Source organism: Cetorhinus maximus, chromosome 14 (genome assembly GCF_964194155.1).
Source record: "Cetorhinus maximus chromosome 14, sCetMax3.hap1.1, whole genome shotgun sequence".
Taxonomy (NCBI): Eukaryota; Metazoa; Chordata; class Chondrichthyes; order Lamniformes; family Cetorhinidae; genus Cetorhinus; species Cetorhinus maximus.
This window is the reverse complement of record NC_135892.1, coordinates 40,078,018-40,102,528: the sequence shown is the minus strand read 5'-3', so window position 1 is coordinate 40,102,528 and position 24,511 is coordinate 40,078,018. Positions and strand designations below refer to the sequence as shown.

General features: G+C 41.0%; 1 protein-coding gene across 2 annotated transcripts in view; it reads left to right on the top strand.

Annotated features, from left to right (window-relative positions):
• The window catches only part of ezrb (ezrin b), a 139,167-nt gene that overhangs the window by 54,578 nt on the left and 60,078 nt on the right, over positions 1–24,511 (top strand). For both annotated transcript variants that reach the window (XM_078556834.1, XM_078556833.1), the window contains exon 3: positions 17,065–17,148. In XM_078556834.1, coding sequence (XP_078412960.1) covers positions 17,065–17,148 — 84 coding nt within the window. The remainder of the gene's footprint in view (positions 1–17,064; positions 17,149–24,511) is intronic.

The following is a 24,511-nucleotide window of genomic DNA, read 5'->3' as shown; positions in this document are numbered from 1 at the left end:
ATTGGAGAAGATTCTTCGTGACAGGATTTACTACCATTTGGAAGCAAATGGGCGTATTAGTGAGAGGCAGCATGGTTTTGTGAAGGGGAGGTCGTGTCTCACTAACTTGATCGAGTTTTTCGAGGAAGTGACAAGATGATTGACGATGGAAGGGCAGTGGATGTTATCTACATGGATTTCAGTAAGGCTTTTGACAAGGTCCCTCATGGCAGACTGATACAGAAGGTAAAGTCGCACAGGATCAGAGGTGTGCTGGCAAGATGGATACAGAATTGGTTTGGTCATAGAAGACAGAGGGTAGCAGTGGAAGGGTGCTTTTCTGAATGGAGAGCTGTGACTAGTGGAGTTCCGCAGGGATCAGTGCTGTGACCTTTGCTGTTTGTAGTATACATAAATGATTTGGAGGAAAATATAACTGGGCTAATTAGTAAGTTTGCAGACGACACTAAGGTTGGAGGAGTTGCATATAGTGAAGAGGATTGTCAAAGGATACAACGGGATATAGATCGGTTGGAGACTTGGGCGGAGAAATGGCAGACGGAGTTTAATCCGGACAAATGCGAGGTAATGCATTTTGGAAGGTCTAATACAGGTAGGAATTATACAGTAAATGGCAGAACCCTTAAGTGCATCGACGGGCAGAGGGATCTGGATGTATGGGTCCACAGGTCACTGAAAGTGGCAACGCAGGTGGATAAGGTAGTCAGGAAGGCATATGGCATGCTTGCCTTCATTGGCAGGGATATTGAGTATAAAAGCTGGGAAGTCATGCTGCAGCTGTATAGAACCTTGGTTAGGCCACACTTGGAATATTGCATGCAATTCTGGTCGCCACATTACCAGAAGGATATGGAGGCATTGGAGAGGGTGCAGAGGAGGTTTACCAGGATGTTGCCTGGTCTGGAGGTTATTAGCTATGAGGAGAGGTTGGAGAAACTCAGATTGTTCTCACTAGAGCGATGGAGATTGAGGGGGGACTTGATAGAAGTTTACAAAATTGAGTGGCATGGACAGAGTAGATAGTCAGAAGCTTTTTCTCAGGGTGGGAGAGTCAATTACTAGGGGACATAGATTTAAGGTGAGAGGAGAAAACTATAGAGGAGATGTGCGGGGCAAGTTTTTTATGCAGAGGGTAGTGAGTGTCTGGAATTGGCTGCCAGAGGAGGTGGTGGAAGCAGGTACGATTGTGGTGTTTAAGAGACAGCTTGATAAATACATGAATAGGATGGGAACAGAGGGATACGGACCCCGGAAGTGCAAAATGTTTTAGTTGACGGGCAATATGATCGGCGCAGGCTTGGAGGGCCGAAGGGCCTGTTCCTGTGCTGTACTTTGTTCTTTTGTTCTTTATCACAGAAGGAGGCTATTCAGCCAATCTCTGTGCTGGTTCTCTGCAAGCGCAACTCACCTGGTCCCATTCTCCTGTCTTTTCCCCATGACCCTACAATTCTTTTCTCTTCAAATAATTATCCATTCTCTTGAAAGGCCTTGATTGAATCTGCCTTGATCACACTCAGGCAGTGCACTCCAGTCCAAATCACTGACATTTTTAAAAATTCCAGTTTTTTCTTCTTTTGCCATTCATCTTGTTGGTATGATATTTGACATTGAGATGAGCTTCTGACCACACATGAGGTAGGGTTTGGGGCTGGAAGGGTATTGTGGGTGGTGAGTAATATCAAAAACTGACCACGTCCTCATCTGCGGTATGGTGGAAGAAGTGAGGTCATATGAGATGGAAAGGTCAAAGGGATGGCTGTGAATATGAATTGGAAGTTTGCATGAAGGAGGAAATTAAGGGTGAAGAAGAGGCAGTGAGCTCAGCATGATGAGTTGGGATGGAGGCTGAAATCACCAAAGATGAGAAGCTGTTTGGTGCAGATCCTGAGGGAGTAAAACAGTGACAATATGTCAGTGAGAGAATTTTTATCCTACTGGGTGGGTGGTAAAGAACAAGGATTTTAAATGAGAAGCTGGGGTGGTGGACAAGGTCAGATGCTCAGAGGAGGAGAAATTGCCAGAGCTGTTAGAGCATCAGGCCATGGTGTGATTTGGTGATGAGCCAAACTGCCACTGTGATGGCCTTGGTAGGACAAGTGGTGTGGAAGGTATAGCCAGATGGGGAAGATTCATTTACAACGAAGGTGTCAACACCCCTCAGCCAGGTTTACCGTGAGGCTATGATGTCGATGCAATCAGCCATTCAATGGCTTCAATCAAGCCATTCAGTCATGACCTTATTGAATGGCGGCGCAGGCTCGAGGGGCCGAATGGTCTACTTCTGTTCCTATTTCTTACATTCTTATTATGAATGATTGAATATAAGTTAATGGATGGCGAAGGCTTTTTTCACAAGTGAAGGTCAGCCTGGAAGGAGAGGAAAGGGCCAGTCTGGAAAGGGCCAGTGAGAGATGATCCACTAGCAGTGTCCATGGAGTCAGCAGTGAGTTGGACAAGTAGGAGATCGGCAAGATTAGCCCCCATTGGACTCACTGTTCAGGAAGTTCAGCCAGATAGGATGGAATAATTGGAGTTGCTGCTTCTAATGAGACCAGGAAGCAACAATAACAGGGCAATAGAAGGGAGTGGGGCAGCAGATGCAAAATGAAAAGCCAGGGAATTGTTGACATTCTTCCTCCTGTGCCTCGTTAGTTGAGGCTAGTGTGTAAAGTAGATGTCCCTCCCCCACCCACTCTATTCACACTACCAGTCAATGGCTGAACTTGATTAATTTAGTATAGAACAGGGATTGAACTGGCCAGTTTTTGGTCTATATATGACTGGCTCAACACTATACCTTATAAACTTTGGTTCTGAGACCTGGTTCCTTGATGAATTCCTTGAATAAGTTTAGCCTCAAGCATTTGCTACCAGTAAATCTACCACTGGGCTACAGAAAACCAATTCAACAGTGAGTGCCAGGAGCTAGCTCTGGCAGGCAGGTCTGTCTCTTGGTCTGCCATTGCAATCTGAATTAGAGCCATATTTAAAAATAGCTGTGGTGTGCCTGCTGTTCTATTCCTTGCTAAAAATGAACACAGCAGCCTCATCAAATAGTGAATTTGTATCCTGGACTCAAAAGAAAACTCCTGCATCTTGTAGATGGCATGTACTGCTGCCACTGTGCATTGGAAGGAGTGAATGTTTAAGGTGATGGATGTGGTGCCAATGAACCAGGCAAGTTTCTTGCATGACAAAAACAAAAATACCTGGAAAAACTCAGCAGCTCTGGCAGCATCAGCGGAGAAGAGTACAGTTGACGTTTTGAGTCCTTATGACCCTTCAACAGAACTAAGTAAAAATAGGAAAGGGGTTAAATATAAGCTGGTTTAAGGGGGTGGGGTTGGGACAAGAAGAGTTAGATAAAGGCCCAGTGACAGGTGGAGATAACCAAAAGATGTCACAGACAAAAGGACAAAGAGGTGTTGAAGGTGGTGATATTATCTAAAGGAATGTGCTAATTAAGGGTAGAAAGCAGGACAAACAAGGTACAAATAGCTCTAGTGGGGGTGGGGTGGGGTGAAGGAATCTAAAAAGGCTAAAAGGTAGAGATTAAACAATGGATGGAAATACATTTCAAAATAATAGAAATAGGTGGGAAAAGAAAAATCTATATAAATTATTGGAAAAAACAAAAAGGAGGGGGAAAAAACGGAAAGGGGATGGGGATGGAGGAGAGAGTTCATGATCTAAAATTGTTGAACTCAATATTCAGTCCGGAAGGCTGTTAAGTGCCTAGTCGGAAGATGAGGTGCTGTTCCTCCAGTTTGCGTTGAGCTTCACTGGAACAATGCAGCAAGCCAAGTACGGACATGTGGGCATGAGAGCAGGGTGGAGTGTTGAAATGGCAAGCGACAGGGAGGTCTGGGTAATGCTTGCGGACAGACCGAAGGTGTTCTGCAAAGTGGTCACCCAGTCTGCGTTTGGTCTCTCCAATGTAGAGGAAACTGCACTGGGAGCAACAAATGCAGTAGATTAAGTTGAGGGAAGTGCAAGTGAAATGCTTCTTCACTTGAAAAGAGTGTTTGGGCCCTTGGATGGTGAGGAGAGGGGAAATGAAGGGGCTGGTGTTGCATCTTCTGCGGTTGCATGGGAAGGTGCCGTGGGAGGGGGTTGAGGAGTAGGGGGTGATGGAGGAGTGGACCAGGGTGTCACGGAGGGAACAATCCCTACGGAATGCCGCCAGCGGGGTGAAGGAAGTTTCTTGCATATTTTTGGAGCTGTATCTATCTCAGCACATAATTTTCACACTGTAAGGTGTCTCAGATGGCAATCAAATCAACAACAAGTTAATATTTGTATTTGGCTAGGTTTGTTTAGAGTATTGTCCAGGCCACTGGGAGGACTTCCTTGATCTTTTTCTTCAAATAGTAGCATGGGATCTTTTACATCTGCCTGAGAGTACAAATAGGGCCTCAGTTTAATGACAGCACCTCTGACAATGCAGCACTCTCTCAATGTTGTCCCAAAAGACTTCAAATCCTTGGTGATTTAGCCTTCATCTCAACTTGTGTTCTCCACAAAGTTCACTGTCCACTTGTCATCCTCTAATGTTTCCCTCCATAACAGCCCAACTTGTATTCACAGCCATCTCTTGATCTTGCCATCTCACGTGGCCTCCCTATTCCCATTGTATCAATCACTGATCCCTAATCATATTATTGTTTCAGTCTCCATTCACATATCCTCTATGCATCCAAATACAACCTCCTGTGTCTGTCTTGGGTGTGGAGGGAGGGACATTATCTCCTAATTCACTTGCAACAACACTTTCAAAATCCCAACAGTCTAGCCTTTGGCCTTCTGCTTGCCACCCTCCTGTAGCTACTGATTTGCTCAACTGTGTTGTGAACTCTAATGCCCTAGTCTCCAATAAAACCATTACTGTCTTTTCACACTGGCCTTTTCCTCATTTCCATCCCTTTCAGTCCAAGGGACACAGACTTAAATGGATACAGTGACAACTGGTTTAGTCAGTCGCTGACACATCTGGCTGGACTACAGAAATCAGTACCTGGTCCTGATTTTATCTCTTTTTTCAGGATCATCCTGAATGCAAAGATAACCTTCTTCTTATCTCCATTTCAAGCAGTCAGCTTAAACCTCTCTCCCATTTCTCCTTTGCTCTCCCTTCCAATAATAAGTGACAAGGAGGTCCATGCACTAAGTTTGAGACCATCCAATCAGCTGCCTCTCCTGCTTCCCTCCTTCCACAGGCCCATCGAGTCAAACTTCAAGTTCCCCCTGCCCTAACTCTGTACTCTCTCTAGCATGATTGCATCCTTCCTGTAATGTGATGACCAGAAAAGTACACAGTATTCTGGCAGAAATGCTGAAGCCTACCAAAGTAAACCTCTAATACATAGAAATATAGAAAATAGAAGCAGGAGTAGGTCATTTGGCCCTTCGAGCCTGCTTTACCATTCAGTATGATCATGGCTGATCCTCTATCTCAACACCATACTCCCACTCTCTTCCCATACCCCTTGATGCCTTTACAGTCTAGAAATCTATCTGTTTCCTCCTTAAATATATTCACAGACTTGGCCTCTACAACCTTCTGTGATAGAGAATTCCAAAGATTCACCACCCTCTGAGTGAAGAAGCTTCTCCTCATCTTCATCTTTATCCAGATGTTGTGATGATAGATTGCAAGTTGGTCCAATAGCCCAGTCCTTTGCACCATTTTGGCCAACAACTGACCAAGTATGTTTCATGATAACAGTTTATAATTGCTTAGTGACAGAATTAAAATGAGCAACTCTCTTCTCTCCAAGCTTGGTTTTGTGCTTTTCAGAAAACTGTGTATCATGCCTCTCAAGGGGCGTGTCAGAGATGCTGCTTTTGTAAAGGTGAAATAATGCTATCCTTGTGATGAGGGAGTATATAATATGGAACTTGGGAACACTTCCATACCACAACTTCCAATGTTGCTATGTCCTTCTTTCCCAAGATGTTCCTGTAGATATCCTGTGTAAGAGCAGCTTCTGTCCTGTTTGTTCTGACCTGCCATCTTTCCAACCCATCTCAAAAAAAATCAGTTGTTAATAACTTAAATCACATAATAAAGTCCCACAGTAGGACTTGAGCATGCAGGTCAAGTTTTTGGTCCTGAGTGTGTACCTGCATTGTTAGAGGTTTTATTCTTTACATAAGTCATTGAACATGAAGCCCCGTCTGATGGATAATAAATCTCAATGCAATGTCAAAGGAAGTTAGGAATTCTCCCAATATTCTGTTGAATTTTCTCCCTCCAACCAAAACCATTTTTAATTTTTAAAAAAATTTAACTTTTTCGATATTATTTACTTGTTTAATCACATGTACATGGTTTTTAAGTTGTTGATTAACCCACTTGATTTGCTGAATTGTTGCCCACTGCTTAGTTAGAACAAATGGAAGGCGTTTACTATGCTGGCAAGTTGTCAGAGCGATCCAAAACTAATCCCTGCATTGCTGTCCCTAAAGCCTTGAATTTTATCCTGTTTCAAGTGTTTATCCAACCTCCCAATAGATACAATGGTCTCTGCCTCAATTATCCTATGTGGCAAAACATTTTCTGCTCTAACAAACTCTATGCATAGTTTATTCTTCTGTTTTCTTTTGACCCCATTCCCTGAATCCTCTTTACTAAATATTCTAAGTTAATCCCTTGTTACTTGGAAATAATCTTTCCCTAATCATACTTCATAATTTTAAAAGCCTCTACTGAACCTCTTGCTGGTCTACATTTGATGCAGTGTCTTTGAACTCAGAGCACAGCAGCTGGGGAAGAGTGGGAGAACTAGCCAGGGTTGTTCCTTCTGGCTGTTACTTATGCTGGAAAGTTTAGCCACCAGGTGAAAAGATTAGGCACAGCTGAGATGCTTCTTGCAGCCAAATAGTCTGGCAACATTTACTGTTGAGAAATTTGAAGAATGGCTTCTTGGGGATGTAACATCCGAGGTCTGCATGCACACAAACCGTATTCCAGCAATAGTTTGCATCTTCTGGGCAGGTGGGTTGGAACTGCACTGGGCAGGTGGGTTGGAACTGCACTCTGTGCTTTATTAAAGCAAGTCTGTAAGCAAATGCTGCTCTTCAATGTTGCAAAGATTTATTTAGCAATTTGAAGTCTTCGTATGCACTGCAATTAATCTGTTGCCCCACCCCAACTTGGGTGTAGGTTTTTATTCACCATAAGACGCAGGAGCAGAAGTAGGCCATTTGGCCCATCGAGTCTGCTCCACCATTTAATGACTGATCTGATAATCCTCAACTCAATTTTCCTGCCTTTTCCCCATAACTGTTGATTCCCTTACTGAGAGAAAATGTCTATCTCAGCCTTGAATATACTTAACGATCCAGCCTCTACAGCCCTCTGCAGTAAAGAATTCCACAGATTTCACCACCCTCAGAAGAAATTCCTCCTCATCTGTCTTCCCTTACTCTGAGATTATGTCCTCTGGTCCTAGACAAGGGGAAAACAACCTCTCAGCATCTACCCTGTCAAGCCCCCAAAGAATCTTATGTTTCGATAAGGTTGCCCCTCATTCTTCTAAACTCCAATGAGTACAGGCCCAACCTAATTAACCTCTCCTCGTAAGAAAATCCCTCTATACCCAGGATCAACCTAGTGAACCTTATCTGGACTGCCTCCAATACCAGTATATCTTTCCTTAGATAAGGGGATCCAAAACTGTTCACAGTATTCTAGGTGTGGTCTAACTAGTGCCTTGTATCATTTTAGCAAGACTTCCTGATTTTTATTCTCCATTCCATTTGCCTTTCCTATTACCTGCTGAACTTGCATTTTAGCATTTTGGGATTCGTGCACGAAGACTCCCAAATCCCTGCCTGCTGCAGCTTTCTGCAGTTCCCCATTTAAATAATATTCAGCTCCTCTATTCTTCCTGCCAAAGTGCATAACCTCACATTTTCCCACATTATATTCTACCTGCCAAGTTTTTGCCCAATTGCTCAAACTGTCTATATCCTTCTGTAGACTCTGTCACCCTCACCACTTGCCTTCCCACCTATTTTTGTTATCCGAAAACTTGGCAGTAGTACATTCACTTCCCTCATCTAAGTTATTAATATATATTGTAAATAATTGTGGCCTCAGCACTGATCCTTGTGGCACTCCATTAGTTTCAGGTTGCCATCCTGAAAATGCCTTCCTTATCCCAACTTTCTTATTAGTTAGCCAATCCTCTATCCGTGCTAATACATGACCCCCAACACCATGAGCTCTTAAGTAGCCGTGTATGCAGTATCTTATCGAATGCCTTTTGGAAATCCAAATACATTACATCTACTGGTTCCCCTTTATCTATCCTGCTTGTTACCTCCTCAAAAAATTCTAATAAATTTGGCAGGCATGACTTCCCCTTCATGAAGCCATGCTGACTCTGCTTGATTATATTATGCATTTCTAAATGCTCTGCTATTACATCCTTTATAATAGACTCTAACTTTCCCAATGACAGATGTTAAGCTAACTGGCCTATCGTTACCTGTTTTTTGTCTCCCTCCCTTTTTGAATAAGGGTGTTACATTGACAGTTCTCCAATCTTCTGCGACTTTTCCAGAATCTAAGGACTCTTGGAAGACTACTACCAGTGATTCCACTATCTCTGTAGCTACTTCCTTTTTAATATCCTAGGATGCAACCCATCAGGCCCAGGGGACTTATCGGCCTTTAGCCCCATTAGTTTCCCTAGTATTTCTGCTCTAGTGATAGTTAATGTATTTATTTCCTCCACCCCCTTTGCCCCTTTTATTATTTGGTATTTTTCAAATGCTGTTAGCATCTTCTACTGTGAAGACTGATGCAAAGTATTTATTCAACTGCTCTGCCATTTCCTGATTTCCCCCATTTTTATTTCCCTAGTTTCATTCTTCAAGGGGCCTGTGTTCACTTTGGCCCCTCTCTTCCTTTTTAGATATTTAAAGAAGCTCTTACTGCCTGCTTTTATATTACTTGCTAGGTTACCATCAAAGTTTATTTTCTCCCTCTTCGTTTTTTTGGTCACCTTTTGTTGGTTTTTAAAACCTTCCCAATCCTTGGCTTACCACTAACCTTTGCCACATTGTATGTTTTGTTTTCAATTTGATACTATCCTTAACTTCCTTGATTAACCATGGCTGGCTTATCCCCTTCCTATAACCCTTCTTCCTCAGTGGGATATATCTTTGTTGTGAGTCATGAACTATTTTCTTAAACATCTGCCAGTATTCATCAACCGCCTTTTCTGCTAAACTCCTTTCCCAGTCTACTCCAGCCAACTCTGTCCTCGTTCCTTTGTCATTACCCTTATTCAGGTTTAGCACAGTTGTTTCCGACCCAAGCTTCTCACACTCAAACTGAGTGCTAAATTCTACTATGTTTTGGTCACTGTTTCCTAGGGGATCTTTTACTCAGATCTTTTATTAAACCTGCCTTGTTACACATTACCAGATCCAAAATATCCTGACCCCTGGTTGGGTCCACAACATATATTGTTTAGGAAACTATCCGGAATACACTCAATGAATTCTTGTTCTTGGCTACCTCTGCCAATTTGTTTTTCCCAATCTACTTGAAGATAAAAGTCACCCATGATTAATGCACTGTCTTTTTTACATGCCCTCATTATCTCCTGATTTATTCTCTGTCCTACAGTATAGCAACTATTAGGGGGCCTATGGACTACTCCCACCAGTGTTGTCTTCCCCTTGTTATTTCTTTCTTCCACCCAGATGGATTCTGCATCTTCCAATCCGAGATCATTTTTTGCTATCATACTTATTCCATCTTGTACTAACAAAGATACCCCATCACCTTTTCCTTCCTACCTGTCCTTTCAAAAAGTCTCATACCCCTGAATATTTAGTCCTCAGCTTTGATCTCCTTGTAACCGTGTCTCTGTAATGGCTATATGATCATCCCTATTAACCTCTATTTGTGCCATTAATTCATTTTATATTGTTCCGAATACTACATGCATTTAAGTGCCATTAATTTTGCCTTTTTACCATTTTTTACCCCTATTTGCTGTTTGTTTTTTGTTTATACGCTCTGTCCCTTCCTGTCACACTCTGGGTATCATTACCCAAATAGCTGCCCTGCAATGCTGCCATATCCTTTTACTTTAAGTGTACACATCCCCTCTCCAGAACCTGCCCCCTCCGCCCCCACACCCCCCATCTGGTTTTAAATAAAATAACATGCTTCCAATTGTAATAAGACTGGACATACTAAAATTTGCTGGAAATTAAATGGGAGACTTATTGTAGTAGTAGGAATGATTAAACAATCCACAAAAAAGGTTACACCAGGAAAGGAAATGGGTATTTAAAAACCGTAGCAGTGGTAAAGGTGGAACATGTTCCCTCAGAACATACAAGGAAGAAAGATATGGCTCAGGATAGTCAAGAAAATCCTTCCTTGATTATTGCTAAAGAGAGTCAAGCTACCAGAGGTTCTGGATGTTTTATCTCGAAGAGAGAAGTGTTCCCTCACGCCTCTAACAAAAGTAAACAAATATGGAAAGGTTTAAAGATTTTGTTTATAGAGGATGAAAACCAATAAAAATATTGGGAAACACTGGAGCAAGTCAGTTACTGATGCTGGCTGATAAAAATTTGTCTTCGAGGGGCTAATGAAGGAAAAATATTAATAGGAGGTATACACGGAGGTTGTAGAATCGTCCCATTATGTAGAGTTGGATTAATGAGTGATTTAGTGAGTGGAGAGGTTGCAGTTGGAGTAGTGCTTCAAGTCCCTTTAGAAGGAATTGATTTTTATCTTGGGGAATGACCTGCTGGTTCAAAAATATTAGGCTCACCGAGGGTGTTGGAACTACCGGTGGAAGTTAGAGAAACTGAGATGCTACAGGAGGAACATTTTGGATTGTTTTCTGACTGTTGTGACTAGATCTCAGGGCCATAAAATTAGACAGGAAGAGCAAGAATCTATGAAAAAGGGAGACTAAGTAGAAATTCAGTTGTCTGACACTATTTTCGAAAATTTAAGTAAAAAGGAGGAAGGTAGAGAGAATGAATGAGGCCGATCCTCAACGAGAGCTATATCAAACAGCCTATTCAGACTGAATCAGAACCTATTCCCAAGTTATTTAAAGGACAGTGTTACTGAGGAAATAGAGACCACCTCAAATAACGGCCGATGGGCAATTGGTCATCAGGTGGTAGTTCCATCTGGGTATTGTAACAAAATTTTACAAGTGGCTCATGAAATTCCAATGGCAGGTCACTTGGGTGTTAGGAAAAAGCAGGCTAAAATTCTGAAATATTTTTATTGGCCAGGTTTGCATAAAGACGCAGTTAAATTCTGCCAGATATCGTACATGTCAGGCAGTGGGGCAATCCCAATCATCAGTTAAATTTGCACCCTTAATTCCGATACCAGATTTTGAAAAACCGTTTAGCAGAGTCTTAATTGATTGTGTAAGACCCTTCCTAAAACAGAAGTGGGAATCAGTATCTTTTAATAATTATGGATGTTTCAACAAGATTTCCTGAGGCAGTGCCTTTGGGGAAAGCTATGAAAAAAATGGTTGGTAGTTCAATTCTTTACAAGGCATGGAGATATAATATTTGAGCCTGGATCTGATTGTGGCACAAATATTTTTTAAGAATTGTTTAGTTTGGGAATAAAACAATTGTAAATCTTCAGCTTATCATCCACAATCACAAGGAGCATTAGAAAGGTGGCATCAAACTTTAAAGACCACGATTAAAGTTTATTGTTAAGAAGGTCCTAATGATTGGGATAAGGGAGTTCCATTTTTATTATTTGCCATTAGGGATGTTCCTAACGAGTCCACAGCATTCAGTCCTTTTGTACTGATATAAGTGCATGAGATGAGAGGACCCCATAAATTAATTAAAGCCAATTTTATAAACAGAAGTTCAGTCACTACATTTTGACCTGTGTGTCAAATTCCCAGGAAAGATTAACCAAAGTGTGTGAATTGGCCAAAGCATTTGAAAATCACTCCGCAAACAATGAAAGCAAGAGCAGAAAAATGCCAAAGCCCAAAATTTTGTTACTGGAGACAAGGTGTTACTATTGTTACCTGTCCCTGGTGAACTGTTAAAAGTGAGCTTTACTGGGCCTTTTCAAATGAAAGAGAAACTCTATGTTACGTACATGATGAGTAATCTAGACAGAAGGAAAAATCAGCGAGTATGTCGCATTAGTGTGTTAAAGCACTATTATGACAGGGGAGATGGGAGAGGATCGTGTTTACAATAGTAATAGAAGTAGTGAGTGAAATAAAAATATCAGTGATTCAAGAATGAATCAGAAGTAGAATTCTAAAGTTAATCCTCCAGTAATCAGGTTGGAAAACAGGTGCTTAAAAATTTAGATGTAATATTATGCTATCTTCCAGAAAACTATTGGTGACTTGTGAAAGTTGTTATAAATTCGAAATCAATTTGTATAACAAGGCTAAACTCTTTTGGCTGTACGTGATATGGGAGATGCATCAGCCATAAAGCAACAGACTCAATCCAGAGAAGTTAGTTCAAGTGAAGGAAGAAATCAAGTTCATGATGGAAAATGGCATTATTGAACCAAGTCACCGTAGCTGGAGCTCACTTATTGTAATGGTACCAAAACCAAATGGGTCACAACAATGACTTATAGATTATCACACAGTCAATGCGGTAACAAAGACTGATTCCAATCCAATTCTACCATTAGAAGACTGTATTGAGAAGATTGGGCAAACAAGGTTTGTTAGAAAACTTGATTTATTGAAGGGATATTGACAAGTTCCATTGACAAATATGGCCAAAGAAATATCAGTTTTCTTAGCCCCAGATGGACTTTATCAATGTAAAGTCATGCCTTTTGGAATGAAGAATGAACCAGTAAGTCTTCAAAGAGCCAGGAAGGTCACTGAAGGATTATGCAACTGTATTGTATATATTGATGATTTGGTTGTGTCCAGCCAAACCTGGGAGGAACATGTAATAAACATGTAATAAATGTATGTAATAAAGGAATATCTGTAACTAAGGGTGACTTTAATGTGCATATAGATTGGGCAAATCAAATTAGTAACAATACCGTAGAGGAGGAATTCCTGGAGTGTATACGGGATGTTTTTCTGGACCAATACATTGAGGAACCAACGACAGAACAGGCCATCCTTGACTGGGTATTGTGTAATGAGAAAGGAATAATTGGCAATCTAGTTGTGCTCATCCCTTGGGGATGAGCAACCATAATACAATAGAATTCTTTATCAAGATGAAGATTGATGTAGTTGATTCTGAGACTTGGGTCCTGAATCTTAATAAAGGAAACTACGATGGTATGAGGTGCGAGTTGGCTATGATAGATTGGGAAACGTTACTTAAAGGGATGACGGTGGATAGGCAGTGGCAAACATTCAAAGAGCGCATGGGTGAACTGCAACAATTGTTTATTCCTGTCTGGCGCAAAAGTAAAACAGGAAAGGTGGCCAAACCTTGGCTTACAAGGGAAATTAGAGATAGTATTAGATGCAAGGAAGAGGCATACAAATTGGCCAGAAAAAACAACAGACCTGAGGATTGGGAGCACTTTATAATTCAGCAAAGGAGGCCCAAAGGATTGATTAAGAAGGGGAAAATAGAGTACGAGAGTAAGCTTGCAGGGAACATAGAAACTTTTACAGTCAGTTTTTATAGGTATGTGAAGAGAAAAAGATTGGTGAAGACAAATGTAGGTCCCTTACAGTCAGAAACAGGGGAATTTATAATGGGGAACAAACCAGCTGAATACATACCTTGGTTCCATCTTCACAAAGGAGGTCACTAATAACACACCAGAAATGTTGGGGAACACAGGGTTTAGTGAGAGGGAGGAACTGAAAGAAATCAGTATTAATAGGGAAATGGTGTTGAGGAAATTGATGGGATTGAAGGCAGATAAATCCCTGAGGCCTGATAATCTACTTCCCAGAGTACTTAAGGAAGTGGCCCTAGAAATAGTGGATGCATTGGTGGTCATCTTCCAAGATTCTATAGACTCTGGAACAGTTCCTACAGATTGGAGGGTAGCTAATGTAACCCCACTATTTAAAAAGGGAGGTAGAGAGAAAACACGGAATTATAGGCCAGTCAGCCTGACGTCGGTAGTGGGGAAAATTCTAGAGTCCATTATAAAAGATTTAATAGCTGAGCACTTGGAAAACAGTGGCAAAATCGGACAGAGTCAGCATGGATTTATGAAAGGGAAATCATGCTTGACAAATCTACTGGAATTTTTGAGGATGTAACTAGTAGAGTTGATGAGGGGGAGCCAGTGGATGTGGTTTATTTGGACTTTCAGAAGGCTTTTGACAAAGTCCCACATAAGAGATTGGCTGTAAAAATTAAAGCGCATGGGATTGGGGGTAGTGTATTGAGATGGATAGAAAACTGGTTGGCAGACAGGAAACAAAGAGTAGGAATAAACGGGTCTTTTTCCGAATGGCAGGCAGTGACTAGTGGGGTACCTCAGGGATTGGTGCTGGGACCCCAGTTATTCACAATATATATGAATGATTTAGATGAGGGAATTAAATGTAATATCTCCAAATTTGCAGTTGACACAAAGCTGGGTGGGAGGGTGAGCTGTGAAGAGGATGTAGAGATGCTTCAGTGTGATTTGGTCAAGCTGAGTGAGTGGGTAAGTGCATGGCAGATGCAGTATAATATGGATAAATGTGAGTTTATCCATTTTGGTAGCAAAAACAGGAAGGCAGATTATTATCTGAAAGGCTATAAATTGAGAGAGGGGAATATGCAACGAGACCTGGGTGTCCTTGTACACCAGTCGCTGAAAGTAAGCATGCAGGTGCAGCAGGTGGTAAAGAAGGCAGATGGTGTGTTGGCCTTCATAGCCAGAGGATTCGCATACAGGAGCAGGGATGTCTTGCTGCTATTGTACAGGGCCTTGGTGAGACCACACCTGGAATATTGTGTGCAGTTTTGATCTCCTTATCTGAGGAAGGATGTCCTTGCTATAGAGGGAGTGCAGCAAAGGTTTACCCGACTGATCCCTGGGATGGCGGGACAGACATATGAGGAGAGATTGAGTCGATTAGGATTATATTCGCTGGAGTTCAGAAGAATGAGGGAGCTGTCATAGAAACCTATGAAATTCTAACAGGACTAGACAGGGTAGATGCAGGAAGGATGTTCCCGATGGTGAGGGAGTCCAGAACCAGGGGTCACAGTCTGAGGATATGGGGTAGACCATTTAGGACTGAGATGAGGAGAAATTTCTTCACCCGGAGAGTGGTGAGCCTGTGGAATTCGTTACCACAGAAAGTAGTTGAGACCAAAACATTGTATGTTTTCAAGAAGGAGTTAGATATAGCTCTTGGGGCAAAGGAGATCAAGGGATATAGGGAGAAAGCGGGAGCAGGCTATTGAGTTGGATGATCAGCCATGATCATAATGAATGGTGGAGCAGGCTCGAAGGGCCAAATGGCCTTCTCCTCCTAGTTTCTATGTTTCTGTTTACAATACTCCAAATGAATTGTTTGATCAGTTACAAAGCCAACTTGTTGTCAAACTTGGCAAAAAGTGAACTTGCCAAAGTAAAAGTGGCTTACTTGGGTCATATTGTGGGGCAAGGCCAAGTAACACCTAGAAAAGCAAAAAATGAAGGATTATCCATTGCCTAAGACAAGTTGAAATGAGATTTTCTGCGTAGACATGAGTGGATTCTGTCAGAAGTTTGTTCTGAATTTCAACACTAGTGGCTGCCTTGACGAGCTTGTTAAAGAAAGGCAAAAACTTTCAATGGACATAGGAGTACCAAAGTGCCTTTTGACAGGTTGAAAGCTGAACTGACTACCGAACTAGTTTTAGCAGCACTGAATTATGCTAAGCCATTTAAACTGACTGTTGATGCCAGTGACAAGTTTTGGTGCAGTTTTATTACAGGAGGATGCTATAGGGATCGAACGGCCAATCAGTTAATTTTTCGAAAGTTGAAGTCTCTTTTTCCACAGTTGAATATTTCTGCTGGCAAGATTTTGAGTTTTGTATTGGCTGTACAACATTTTGAAACTTACATTCCAAAACTCTTCAGACACTGTTATTTATATGGACCATAATCCTCTAACCTTTTTAGCTAAGCTTCATACCAAGAATCTAAGAGACTCTCATTGGAGATTAATGCTACGACCATACAATTTGAAATTATTCATGTAGCGGGAAGAGACAGGTGGGAAAATATGAGGTCCACTTTAGCAGGAAGAAGAGGAAAGCAGAATATTATTTAAATAGAGATTGCAGAATGGTTCAGTATAGAGGGATCCAAGTACCTGAACCACAAAGTTAGCATGCTGGTACAGCAAACAATTAAGCAAATGGAATGGTGGCCTTTATTGCAAAGGGAATGATTTATATAAGTAGGGAAGTCTTGTTGCAACTGTGCAAGGCATTGGTGAGACTGCCCCTGAAGTGCTATGATCAGTTTTGCCTCCTAACTTCAGGAGAGATATACTTATATTGGAAACCGTTCAGTGAAGGTTCACTGGGTTGATTCTGGGGTGAAGAGGTCATCTTATGAGGAAAGGTTGAACTTAAATGAGAGAATTTTATTGAAATATATAAGATTCTGAGAGGGCTTGGCAGGGTAGATGCTGAGAGGATGTTTCCCCTCATGAGGGAATCTAGAACTAGGGGCCACAGTTTAAAAATTAGTTTTCTCCCATTGAGGATGGAGATGAGAAATTTCTTCCCTCAGGGGTTGTTGGTCTTTGGAATTCTCTTCCACACTGTGGAGGCTACATAATTGAATATATTCAAGTCCAAGTTGGGCAGATTTTTGGTCCAGAAGGGAGACAAAAGGGTTTAGGGACAGGCAGGAAAGTGGAGTTAAGGCCACAATCAGATCAGCCATGAAATTATCGAATGGTGGATCAGGCTCAATGGGCTGAATGGCCTACCCCTCCTTTCTTATGATCAAATTAAACAGGTTTAATTAGTTTAAATGCAAAATGGAAGTTTTGCACTTAGTGCAAAATTATTTGTCTACTGTTACTTTTTCCCCTCACAACTCTCTCTTTTTCCACCCCCCCCCTGTTTCAGATCAATGTTCGTGTTACAACAATGGATGCTGAGCTGGAGTTTGCCATCCAACCCAGCACTACAGGCAAGCAACTCTTCGACCAGGTCAGTTTGAAACCTGTTATTTTTTATGTGTACGATATTGTATGCCATTAACCTGTACCATGGGTGGGGGGGGGCGTGGAGGAGTAAGTTGTTGTGGTTCATGTAGGTACCAATGTCACAGGTAGATCAGAGAGATTTTGCTAAGGGAGTATGAGTGGCTAGGGGCTAAATTAAAAAGCAGAACTGCAAACGTAATAATCTAGGACGAAATGGTGGTGTAGTGGTTATGTCACTGGACTAGTAATCCAGAGGCCCAGGCTAATGTTCTGAGGTAATGGACTCAAATCCTACCATGGCAGCTGGTGGAATTTAAATCCAAGTACTAAACCTGGAATATAAAGCTAGTCTCTAATGGTAACCGCAAAGCTATCATCGATTTTTGTAAACAAAAAAGTTCTGGTTCACTAATGTTCTTTAGGGTGTGAAACCTGCCATCCTTACCTGGTCTGCCCTACATGTGCTGTAGGTCTGGAGTACACAGTGGTTGATTCTTAACTGCCCTTTGCAACATCCTAGCAAGTCACTCAGTTCAATTAGGGATGGGCAATAAATGCAGTGACGCTCACATTCCCATGAAAGAACTTCTAAAAATCTCCAGATTACTACCTTGGCCATGAGCAGATTGACATAGGGTAAATAATATCAGAGTTGAATAATATCAGAGTTTGAGTATAAAAGCTGGGAAGTCATGCTGCAGCTGTATAGAACCTTGGTTAGGCCACACTTGGAATATTGCGTGCAATTCTGGTCGCCACATTACCAGAAGGATATGGAGGTGTTAGAGAGGGTGCAGAGGAGGTTTACCAGGATGCTGCCTGGTCTGGATGTTATTAGCTATGAGGAGAGGTTGGAGAAACTCGGATTGTTCTCACTAGAGCGACGGAGGTTGAGGGGTGACTTGATAGAAGTTTACAAAATTATGAGTGGCATGGACAGAGTAGATAGTCAGAAGCTTTTTCCCAGGGTGGAAGAGTCAATTACTAGGGGACATAGATTTAAGGTGAGAGGAGAAAACTATAGGGGAGATGTGCGGGGCAAGTTTTTTACGCAGAGGGTAGTGAGTGTCTGGAATTCGCTGCTAGAGGAGGTGGTGGAAGCAGGTACGATAGTGATGTTTAAGAGGCAGCTTGACAAATACATGAATAGGATGGGAATAGAGGGATACGCACCCTGGAAGTGCAAAATGTTTTAGTTGACGGGCAATATGATTGGCGTAGGCTTGGAGGGCCGAAGGGCCTGTTCCTGTGCTGTACTTTTCTTTGTTCTTTGAATGTGTGAGACAAATAGGTTTTGATTCATGGGGAGCTAGCACAAGTACTGGGGAAAGAGGGAACTGCTTCACTGGCATGGCCTTTGTTTGAACCACGGTGGAACCAATGCCCTGACAAATCATATAATATGACTTTTGAGAGAGCTTTAAACTCCAATAGTTGAATTGATAGCACAAACAGAAATAAATGGGTGTGATATGATTGCAACCACACCTAAGTAATGGCTAAGTGACCAAAGCTAGGAACTGAATATGAGAGTATTTGACATTTCAGAAGGACAGGGAGGTGGGGTAGTTCTGTTAATAAAAGAAGATATCATGACAGTGGTGAGAATTGATCTTGGCTCAGAAGATAAAGATCTAGAATCAGTTTGGATGGAGATGAGAAATAGCAAGGTTTAGAAATTGATGGTGAGAGTAGTACCCATCAAGAAATAATTGGAACTTTTCGGAAAGATACTGCAATAATCATAGACACTTTTAATCATCTTATAGATTGGCAAATCAAATTGTCAAAGGTATGGTTGAGGTTGTGTTCAAGAATGTATTCTGGACAGTTTCTTAGAATGCTACATTCTGGAACCAAACAGAAAACAGGCTATTTTAGACCTGTTTAACGTGTAATGAGACAATTAATTAATGATCTCATAGTAAAGGATTATCTAGGCAAAAAAGGATAATAGAATTTCACATTCAGTCTAAGGTTGAGAAACTTGGGTATGAAACTACTGTTTTCAACTTAAAGATAATCACTAAGTTATAGAGACAGAGTTGGCCACAATGGACTTGGAAAATAAGTTAAAGGGTAAGACAGCAGAGAAGGAGTGGCAGACATTTAAGGACATATTTCATAACTCTCATCAAAGATGTATCCAGTGAGAGTCTGAGATGGATGCACCATTGCTGGCTAAATAAAGTTAAGGATAGTGTCTAATTGAAAGAAAAGACTAACCATGCTGCAAAGATTAGTGGAGCCAGAAGATTGGGAACATTTTAGAAACTAGTGAAGTATAACCAAAAAAAAAGGAAGAAATTAGAATGAGAGTGAACTAGCAAGAAATATAAAACCTGACAGTAAGAGCATCTACATATAGGATGAGACTAGGAAATTAATGGAAAGTGAGGAAATGGTAGAGACCTTGAACAAGTATTTTGTACCTGTCTTCAGAGAAGACCTAAAACAGCCCAAGAATAGTAGGAAATTGGATTATAGGAGATTTCTCATCCTCTCCTCTGTCAGATTTCTACTTTCAAGTAAATTATCTACATGACACTGGAGTGTCTCCAAAATTCACTAGATATGTGAATGTACCTAGTCTCTTTACAACAACTCCAATCTTATACTTCCCTTTGTCACTTCAGTGGTTTTTCACCATGACCTTTTGCCCAGTACTGAACTCCTAAATTTCATGCCTTGTGTATCATGACTCATCTTCACTTTCTTGTTTCTCTCTCTCTTACTTTGGTATTGATGCCTGGCTTAAGAAAACTGAACCTTGTCCTAGCAGCATGTTTAAACACTTAATTTGTAAGGTGAGCAACCTGTTGTTGACAGTGGGATTTTTCTGTAAAAGAGCAGGGAATTATCTAGCCCGTGTCAAAGAGAAACATGGAAATTACTGCCTTCCTTGTCACCTAGTAAATACTTTTGCAAAGAATCTGTGTACTTCTTTCTGCAGCACCATTCGATGGTGCTATTAGTGTATTTGACTCCATCATCCTCAGAAATATTTCAAATTCTTCTGACACCAACACCTTTGATAACCAATAAATTGCAAACCTACTTCTTAAAAACTCAAGTTTGGCACTTGTGACATAGGGCATAGACTCATCACTTATCAACTTGCTATAAGCTATTGACCAAAACAAGGTGCCCTCCCTTCAACTTCAAAGAAAGCAACATGTACTCGTTTCCACGGTTCTCTTGTGTTTGACCATAGAATGGTCGCATTCTGAGACATACTTCACAACTTTTGCCAACATTTCAGTATTTGTATCTACCTTAAGATACCAAAATAGCTCCTTGCTACAGCTTTCATACAGACTATACCTCTAGTAATATCTCTGAACCGTGGTAGAATGATGACTCTTAAACCACATAGGAGATAGCCTTGATCTACACTCAGTTCATTTCCATGCTGAAATACTCCTGCAATTTCTTATTGCAGGAGTATTTATTATTTCTTTAGGCCAGTCATTCATGACGTAATTGCACACCTTACTGAGCATTACCTTTTTCCAAGTTTTTTCACTAATTTCTCTGGCAGACACTGATATGTCATTTGTTTATGTAAGGTAATTAATAGGTAACTCAGTAGCTAGAAATGAATTAGTCTTCAAAAAATCTCAAAAGAATGTCCTTATTCGCATGATCTGCAGACTTATATTTAACATCACATTAATGGATCATCTAAATCAATGTGCACCTCGCGAAGTTGTGCTGCTGTTCAGGATGGTGCTTCCTTCTTTGAACCAAATACTATCGTAAGGGTTTGGTCGCCAGTTAACAAAGCAAACTTCCTACCATACAAGTATTTGTAGAACTTAATAACACCATATATGATCGCTAATGCCTCTTTCTCAGCTTGAGTAATTTTGCTCTGACTTTGCTAAAGTAAGTATATGCTGCAGGTTTCTGCGCACCATCTTCCATTATGTGAGATAACATCACACCTAACCCCTATGATGAGGCAGTGCATGCTGAAATCAATTTTTTCTTGGGGCCGCAGTGAGTCAAAACTGCATCATTGGTCAATACTTTCTTCACTTCAAATGCATTCTGATACTCAGCAGACCACTCCCAACCCATTCCATCTTTGAGCAGTTGATGTAGTGGAGGGAATATGTTAGCTAAGTCAAGGATGAACTTGGAATATTCATAGGGATTGTTATGTATTTTTCCAGGTATGTCTTTGTTTACTGGCCACTTTGCTTTCAAAATCCACTCAGCCTTCTCGTGCATTGTGTGGATGCCTTCACCATCCACTTGGTGACCCAGGTATTTTGCACTTGACACCATGAAGCAATACTTGTACATTTTAGATTTGCCATACTTTAGAAGTCAATCCAGGGCTTCATTCAACCTTACAAAATGCTCTTTCTCTACCTTAATGCTAATTAAATGTCATCTAAGAAGCAGCATATCCCTTTCATCCCACTTAGTACCTGATCCATGACGCTCTGGAACACTGTGGGAGCAATAGAATAGTAACATCTCGTACTGGTACAATCCTTTGTCTTTCAATTACGTACCATGCTGAGTAAGCACCGGATGGTAAGCCCTTCCTTGTTTTCGTCAGTTAATTCTAATTGCAAATATGAATTTGACAAACCTACCTTACTCAACACCTTTCCATTGGCTAAATTAGCCATGTCTACCAATGAAGGTTTGTCTAAAGTATCATTCTTAATCACCATTTTGTTTACTGCTTGCTTATAATCTCCCTAAATCCTGTCTGCTTTTTGAACTACCACTACTGCTTTTTTCTCTAATCTAATCAGCTTTTTACTACTACTAACTGTGTATGTGTTACTGGCCTAACCTTGCAAAATGTTTGCTGTACATTGTCCTTTGTCTTGACTTTGGCCTAATGATGACTAACTTTATCAATTGGTCCTCCTTGTTGAAAGACCACTTTGTGCTCTCTTAGCACTTTCTCAATGTCAGATGTACTCTTATTGATCCCTACTGGAAATAACTTGGCCCAGTTTAACCATATCATAAGCCAGTTTCTTCCCATCAGGGAAACCCTCCTACTACTATCTATGCCAAGTAATAGGATGTATCGTCATATTCCGCTCAGACGTTAACTTTACCTCGTACTAGAATACGGTTAGTGGAATAGCTAGTCAGTTTCCCACCAATTTTGCATAAGGGAATATGACTTGGGGATGTATTGTACTCTCCTGAGGTAACAGACATGGCTGCAGCTGTGTAAACCATGAAAGTAAGTTGTGAATTTGACCTTCATTTCTACTGCGGATGCTGGAATTTTATCTTACCCTATTAATTTCATTTCCATATGCTGTTTTTCTTTGAATACAGCTCTTGATCTTCCTGTTAGACTTCAGCTACTGTTTCCATACCTATCATATGCGCTAAGAGGATTTCCAAACTCCTGGACTAGCTTTAGACCTACCACAGCCATTTTTCAACAAGAAGGGCCAGGTCTTTCAGCAAGGAGGACTAATTGATAAAGTTAGTCATCATTAGGCCAAAGTCAAGATAAAGGACAATGTACAGCAAACATTTTGCAAGGTTAGGCCAATAACACATACATACACATAGTAGTAAAGAGCTGAGTAGATTAGAGAAAAAAGCAGTAGTGGTAGTTCAAAAAGCAGACGCCTGTTGCATGGCTGTGACCTGGAGCTTTATCACGACCTGAGCATTACTGTTTCCTCTACCCCAGCATACCGCTATAACTGACTTTGCCACAGGTATAGCACTTTGACGGGAAATTAGGGCATTTGGATGGTTGGTGGCTACAGTGACAATGGTAGCGTTTAAATTTCTGACTCTGAGGCTTGTGAACTTGGCTGACGTAGCCAGAATTTCACTGAAATCCAATGGAATTCCCTTGCTAACTGAGGAAAAGAACTCCCTTGCAATTTACAGCTACCTTCGTCAATTCTATGGCTGTGGCCTCATCACAAACCACCTTCCATTTCAGTTTATTGCCCTGGATTTTATTGTTCTTTAGGCCTCCTATGATCATGCCTCTAAGTTTTTAATTTCTTAATTCAAGCCATACCCACAGTGAAAAGAGTTTCTTTAATTTGTGAACGTAACCTACAACAGTCTCACTTGGCAAATTCTTCTTTTAGTGGAACATAACCCTCAGTGCAATTACATCCTTAGTCATGTCATAATGAGTCCAAAATTTTATTAATTTCAGCATATTCCATAGCCTCTTGGACAACATTGTTTAGACATCACCTCAAAAGCATCTGGCCCCATAATAAAAAAAAACATTTACTTATCCTCGACTATTTAATTTGCTTTCAGACAAATATGTAACCTTTATCTGTAATTATACCTACCCTCTTTGTTGAATTACCCCATGTCCTAAAATATGCCTTCAGTGCCATTTTCTTTCAACTACACACCATGCTGAGTCACTACATTCCTGAACATGATGTGCACATATGAAGTAATCTTTCAAATTGCACAAAATCAATTTTGAGTTTCAAATATGTAACACAATGTCCTTTCCTGCTATCACATGAGAATGGGGGTGCTAGTATTTGAGGGTGAGGTGTGTGGTGAGGCATGTGGGAGTGGGATAAAGATGTTTAATTCAAATTTGAATTCCCCCACCATCTCTTCTCCAATCCCAGCCCAATTAAAATAAAGCATCAAGTCATTGTTACAATCCCAGCTGATACTGGACAGGTCAGATGCCAGAATGAAACTTGGATTGATAGATCGTAACTTTGCTTTTTTCAGAAACCATGGAGGAAAGTTACTGAACAGATTCACAGGAGTCTGCTGATTTAACTTTTAACACGGAATAAAATATTTATTAAACAAGAAAAAATGAACTATATTACACCAGACAGATGTTGGAAAAAATCTCAATACAAACACAAGTTGATGATTCAAATATTCTCTCTTCCTTCACCTCAGCAATATCATTACAGACACTTACAAATTCAGAAAGACAATATCTAACTTATAGCCCAATATTCAGGGTATGTGTGAGTTAGCAAGCAAACTCTGGGCAGACACACCAACTCCAAAGTAAATGGCAGATGTGACCAAAGCAGATTCCATGGGTTTCTCAACAACCCACCAGATATTTGTCACATTGTGAGCCAGCCAGCCTCATAGAAACTTTGTTTTCCCACAGGGGTTTCCAAACTCCACATTTGAAGAACTTGGCTTGGAATTCTCTCCAAACATCACTCCCACTTGGATGGCTTCAACGAGGATCCACCTCCAGGGTTTCAACCTTGCCTTCCAAGATTCCTTTCCCCTAGATCTGAGTACACTTGAGCTCACCTTCCAAGCACAATCTTAGATCTTCGGCCATGCCAAGCAGAACACCAATGCTCCAAAGGGGCACCTTTGCCCCTGTGGCATGGAGTCAC